Source organism: Meriones unguiculatus, chromosome 10 (assembly GCF_030254825.1).
Source record: "Meriones unguiculatus strain TT.TT164.6M chromosome 10, Bangor_MerUng_6.1, whole genome shotgun sequence".
Lineage (NCBI taxonomy): Eukaryota > Metazoa > Chordata > Mammalia > Rodentia > Muridae > Meriones > Meriones unguiculatus.
The window spans coordinates 111581463-111586705 of record NC_083358.1 but is presented as its reverse complement, the minus strand read 5'-3'; the positions used below and the strand labels follow the sequence as shown (position 1 = coordinate 111586705).

At 47.7% G+C, this 5243-nt stretch overlaps 1 protein-coding gene across 2 annotated transcripts; it reads right to left on the bottom strand.

Moving 5' to 3' along the window:
• Positions 1-5031, bottom strand: S100a11 (S100 calcium binding protein A11). Of its 2 annotated transcripts, none has more exons than XM_021660686.2 (3): positions 4876-5031; positions 1088-1240; positions 1-285 (listed from the first exon to the last, which is right to left on the bottom strand). In XM_021660686.2, exons 2-3 carry the CDS (start codon positions 1232-1234, stop codon positions 130-132), a joined length of 303 nt encoding a protein of 100 aa, XP_021516361.1. In that variant the 5' UTR covers positions 1235-1240; positions 4876-5031; the 3' UTR covers positions 1-129. The 2 variants fall into 2 exon arrangements, with proteins under 2 accessions (XP_021516361.1, XP_060249122.1); XM_060393139.1 differs by lacking the exon at positions 4876-5031 and adding an exon at positions 3484-3501.
• Positions 5032-5243: the final 212 nt, after the last annotated feature.

Genomic DNA, 5243 nt, shown 5'->3' with positions numbered 1-5243 from the left:
TATGTTTAAAAAAATGTCATTTTTTTTTATTTCTGCCAGCAGGCATGGGATGCATGGTGTGGTGGGCTCAGTGCAGGTGTGGATGGGGGAGGAGGTGATGGCTTGGTAACTGGAAGGAGAACGGGAGGGTTAGATCCGCTTCTGCGAAGCCTGGATGAAGGAATCATGGCACGCTATAGCTAAGCCACCAATAAGGTTGAGAAACTCTTGGAAATCCAGCTGCCCGTCACAGTTGAGGTCCAGCTTCTTCATCATGCGGTCAAGGACACCAGGGTCCCTCTGATTCTGCAAAGACAATGACACCTTTATATTTTACTTTCTATAGTGCTCTTTCTATATGTTGCCACATTTAACTCTCGGTGAAGTACAAGGTTCAGGAAAGGGGTTATTGATACTCTTGTTTTCAGCAGATTCAAAGAGATGAAGGGGCCTGCTTCGGAGCAGACCTGAGCATGAACCCAGAATTCTTTGCTCGTTGTCCTATGTTTTTTCTGTGGCATTAAGGATTATTAAACTTTGGAAAAGTGTTACATGCAAATCCCACATGTAAACCATATGGAAGAGAGTGGTTTCAGGTAAAAGTCATAGGTCCTACTGAGAAGTGTCATCTACCCATGTGAGTCTCAACACACACACACACACACAGAACCACCACCTACATTTACATTTAGATTAATTTAGAAAGTAATTAGCCATATTTCAAGTGAATATGATGAGTGTCTGGTACAACCATGTGACTCAGGGCATTAACAGTGAGAAATACAATATTATTCCCGTCATTGGCAGGGTTTCCCTACAGTCTTTGTGGTAGAGAAATAAAATTTGAAATTATTTTGTTAGGCTACGTTCCGTTTCACATGCCACTCTCTGTACAGAGAAAAAACCAGATCACCGTTCCCAGCACCAGGCAATTGGGATGGCTCAAATGGAGTGCACCCCAAATTACAGGGCATCAGCAGGGGCTAAGAAATGGACCCCATTTCCTCCTTGAGGAACAAGGAGGCAGCTGCTGATCCTTCATGTGTGGCCATTCTGCCAGGCTGTTTTGTGCAGTAAGCAATCAGGGTAAGGGGGCTGGGACAGGTACCTTCGTGAAGGCAGCCAGCTCTGTGTTCATGAAGGCAAGGAACTCAGTTTTGGAGAGATGACAGCTGTTCCCATCCTTCCCACTGTACTTTTGGAAAACAGCAATCAGGGACTCGATGCATCGCTCAGTCTCTGTAGGCTTGGACATTTTTGCCTTTGAAGAAAAAATAAACAACAGGTTAAAAATAATTTGAGAATTAGCAAGGCTATAGAGAATGGACTGTGTCAGAGGATCACAGCACCTCATTTTGGTTGAAGCAGTTTCTTAAAGTCTGGCTCATTTATCAGGGGCCAGAGAGGTGAAGACACCACAAAGTGTGACATTTTGTGAACTTCGTTTTTATAGCTCCAGCCTATGCAGTAATTAATGTGTTCCACAAGGAAATCTGCATGCTTGAAATCACTAGATGAGAGAACTTTCCTGATATTCTGAGACAGTGTGAGAAAATACATGAATAGCCTATCCACCACCCCATACACACACATTCTGAACTGGGGAGGAAGATCATAGTGACCTAAGAGCAAGGAGAGGCTGCTGTGATGAATGAGACACCATTAACTCTTGAACCTAGTGCATTTCTTTGAAGAAAATGAATAGCATATCTGTAATTGTGCACTGGGCGGGGGGAGGACATCGTAGGTGTTCAGAATATATTCAGCAAGGTGTGGGAATTCATACACTTGGAGGATCAAGAGTTTAGGTTAACCTGGGCTACCTAATGAAACCATACATGTACTGTGTAGAGGAATTTTAATTCAGAACATGGCTGATCTGGCAAGAAAACATATGCAAAGACCTTGTAGGTCTGCGTGTTGTGGCTAGAATGCAGAGACGCGGGGTAGTGGTGGCACACACCTTTAATCCCAGGAGACAGAGGCAAGCAGGTCTCAGAGTTCAGGGCCAGCCTGGTATAGAGCAAGTTTCAGGTCCAGGCATGTTGGACCTGTTTAATCCCAAACAATGAAGGTAAAGTTTGTAGAAGAAAGTACCCATCTTTGAAAAGTGATGTCTGAGTGGCAGATAAAGTGATGAATGAGAGAAAGATTGACAGAATAGATATGCCCAACACTCATGAGAAGAGAGAGGAAAGGGAAGCTGCTAAGGGAGCATCACAGAGAATGGGAGAGGAGGCAGTTTTACAGAGAGCGGTTGAAGAGAGAATGAGCAAGCGAAAGAGGAGTCAGAAGATTAGAGCAGATTGCTGGAGTTAGTTTGAGGTCAAGCAGAGCAATTCAGGGGCCAAGACAAACACCAGATTGAATAAGTCAGCTGGGAGAGAGGTTTAAGACAGTACAGCTGAGTTGAACCAACCAGCAAGAGTTCAGAAAGAACTAGAAAGGGTGAGCTTATTCAGCAGTAAGTCTCAGAGGCTGAAAACGTTCTAGGGACTAGATGAGATTGTACGGAAACTTCCAGGACTAGGCCTAGGTTAATCAGGCGAATGAAAGGTACTGTTACAGTATTCTGTGTGTGTGTAAAGCAGACAGCTAGAGACCATTAAATTTTCTTGTGCAGAACTGAGGCAGGAGAGGGTAATCAGCATGTCAGAGTCACCCCAAGGTTCTCAGCTTAAGAATTCTGCCTTTGTTTCATCCATCCAACTGCCACTCATTTCCACAGGTATGGTGGCCCGCACTTCTTATTACAGAGCTGAACCAAAGCTGTGGTTGCACCAGGAAGCGCATCAGTTCAAATTCTGTTCTGGACTCCGCTTTTCTCATAGCGGAATTCTTAGAGGAAATTCTACCGGGTTGAGTCACTCCAGCTGAGATCTGAGCCCCGAACTCAGAACTGAGCTGTTGTGCGCCCCCTGGTGGATAACAGCGCAACTGCAGCATTTCCTGGAACCTGCCCCACCACACCCTGAAGCTTTCTCAATTGATGATTGAGATGCACACTACGATTTGGACGAACGTTAACAATTGCAATTTAGCGTTTAGCCTTTTATTTCCCCCTAAGACGGACTTCCTGGACACGTGAGAATAAGTTGGATACATTGGAAGCTTTTAGGCTTGTGATCACGAGTGCTAAAGATGACAAAAGCTGCCAGCCCCAAAGTCTCTGGTCTTAGGCACTTTACCATCAAAGCTGCGCTACTGTGGCCTGCTGGCACCTACAGATGTTCTGAGAAGCTTCTTCTGGAGACAAATTCTTTCTGAACAGTCACAGTGCTGGAGACGTACTCTCCCCTAAATGGAGCTTTTACTGAAGGAGAGAAGTGTTGGTAGGCTCAGGGCATGGAGAAAAAACCAGAACACCACAGCCTAGAAACAAATGTTTGCACAACATGCCCCTCCTATCAGAACTAAAATCTTGCTGCCTCGTTATTAGCATGACATATGATAGCAGGGAGGTTGGCTCGGAGGCCATGTTAGCATTGTGGCTGTTTTCCGTACCTACAGAGGCTTCTTTCCCCTTTCCCTGTAGAGCAGCGCGCTAAGATCGGAAGGTTTTGCCCATCTGGAGCAGTGCCTGAAAGAGAAGGCACACTCCACACCACCGGCCTTTTACATGATGGGAACAGTGACAGCAGAGAGAAAACACATGGTGAAAGGACACAGTAAAATAAAACTTTAAATGCACCCTAAACACCGAACATTCCAGAAAGGCTTCTCCTTGACAGAAATACGTCTAAACGAGATAACCACACCAATTAACCATCTCATTCTTAATCAACACGAAAGCTGTTCCTTCTAGCATCAGGGTCTCATCCATTCAGCCCAACATACCCTGCGTGACGGAAAGTGGTAAAAGGAAAGAATAACTAGGAAGTGATGAAAGACTGACACAGCAAAGCAGGGGTCTGCAAGCTTTTTGGCTGTTGTTAATAAAGGGACAGCTGTGAATGTTTATAGCCCAGCGGCAAGGAAGGGAATACATAGAGCAAATGGGTGTGGCAGTACCTGTAAACTTTACACACTTGATTTTCGTGGATCACAAGAGATCGTTTTCCTTTCAATTCTTTCAACCGTTTTAAAATACAAAGCCTATGCTTAGTTTGGGGCTAAGGCAGAAACCCACTTGGGCTACTCTTCAAAGTTTGCTGATCCTCTTTGGAGAGACAAAGGACAGGGGTAGACTTTGGGGGTGAATTGGTGGAAACAGGCAGGTGGCGTAGGGAGTGGCTGAAAGATGGCAGGGAGGAAGTCAGGGGGAGAGGAGCGGAGCGGGCTGGGAGGGACCTGCCATCTCCCACATTCTTGCCCATGGTTCCAATGGCTGCAACAGGCTCCAGTTTCCCTGTGTGTCTTGGCCCTTTGCCAGCGGCTTCCCGCGGCTGATTCTCCCCCCAGACCTCAGGAAGGCTAAGTTCTGAAATGTTCCCTTTCTGGTCTGCAGAAACGCCAAGCGACGACGCCCCCAAATTCCCACCCAGTCTCCAGTTCTCCGGCGTGTTTCGCGGCCTTCGCTGAGTCGGTGGCTTAGGCCGAGGTCCCCGCCGCCCCCTGGGTGCAGGGGCGCAAGGCCCGGGGAAGTTCCGGCGGCCACACCCAGCCCCGGCTCGGGCCAGGCCGGCGGCGGCATCCAGCCCTAGACCACGTCTATGCAGAGAGAACAAAAGATCCCGGTTTCTTCCCCCAGGCTGTCGTTAGAGGGTAAATTTGGGGCTTTGTCCTGCTCCCCGCTCTTCTCTAATTGCCTCCCACACGGTTTCTTCTTCCTGATCTATTTTCTGCCACGTCCGCACGTTAGTCCGGGATACACTCGGCCTAGAGCATGCCTAGCTTTGCCCTTTGTTGTTTCATTGAAAAGGAGGAAAAAATATAAAGTTCAAAAGTTACACTTACCAAGTTGAGGAGCAAGACAGGGCTGCGACTGAGGCTGGCTGCACTGGGACGGGAGTGGCGAGTCCGGGTCCGCCCCTCAGCCTGACTTGGCCTCGCCCGTCCCGCCCCCGGCCCTCCGCAAGCCTAGGCCTGTCCTCACAGCCTGCCAAACTCTGTTTCCTGGGATCCTGCATACCCACTGTTCTCCCTGGACTCAACAGGCCTCTAGCTGCTGGGAATCTCGAAGACCTTTGGCTTTGGGGGAAGTTCATATCCTTTGCTCTTCTGCTTGCACGGGTCCATTTGCATTTCAGAACCGACAAGCAGACAGGTCCCTTTAAAAAGAAGAATGTGGGTCATAGGCATCAAGTAGGTCCCTAGGAGCCTGG

Bases quoted from the DNA above. Each gene is read 5' to 3' on its own strand.
- S100a11 (XM_021660686.2), bottom strand. From the start codon at position 1,234: ATGTCCAAGCCTACAGAGACTGAGCGATGCATCGAGTCCCTGATTGCT. The intron at 286-1,087 runs GTACCTGTCCCA...TTGTCTTTGCAG, and splicing joins AGCTGGCTGCCTTCACGAAG to AATCAGAGGGACCCTGGTGT.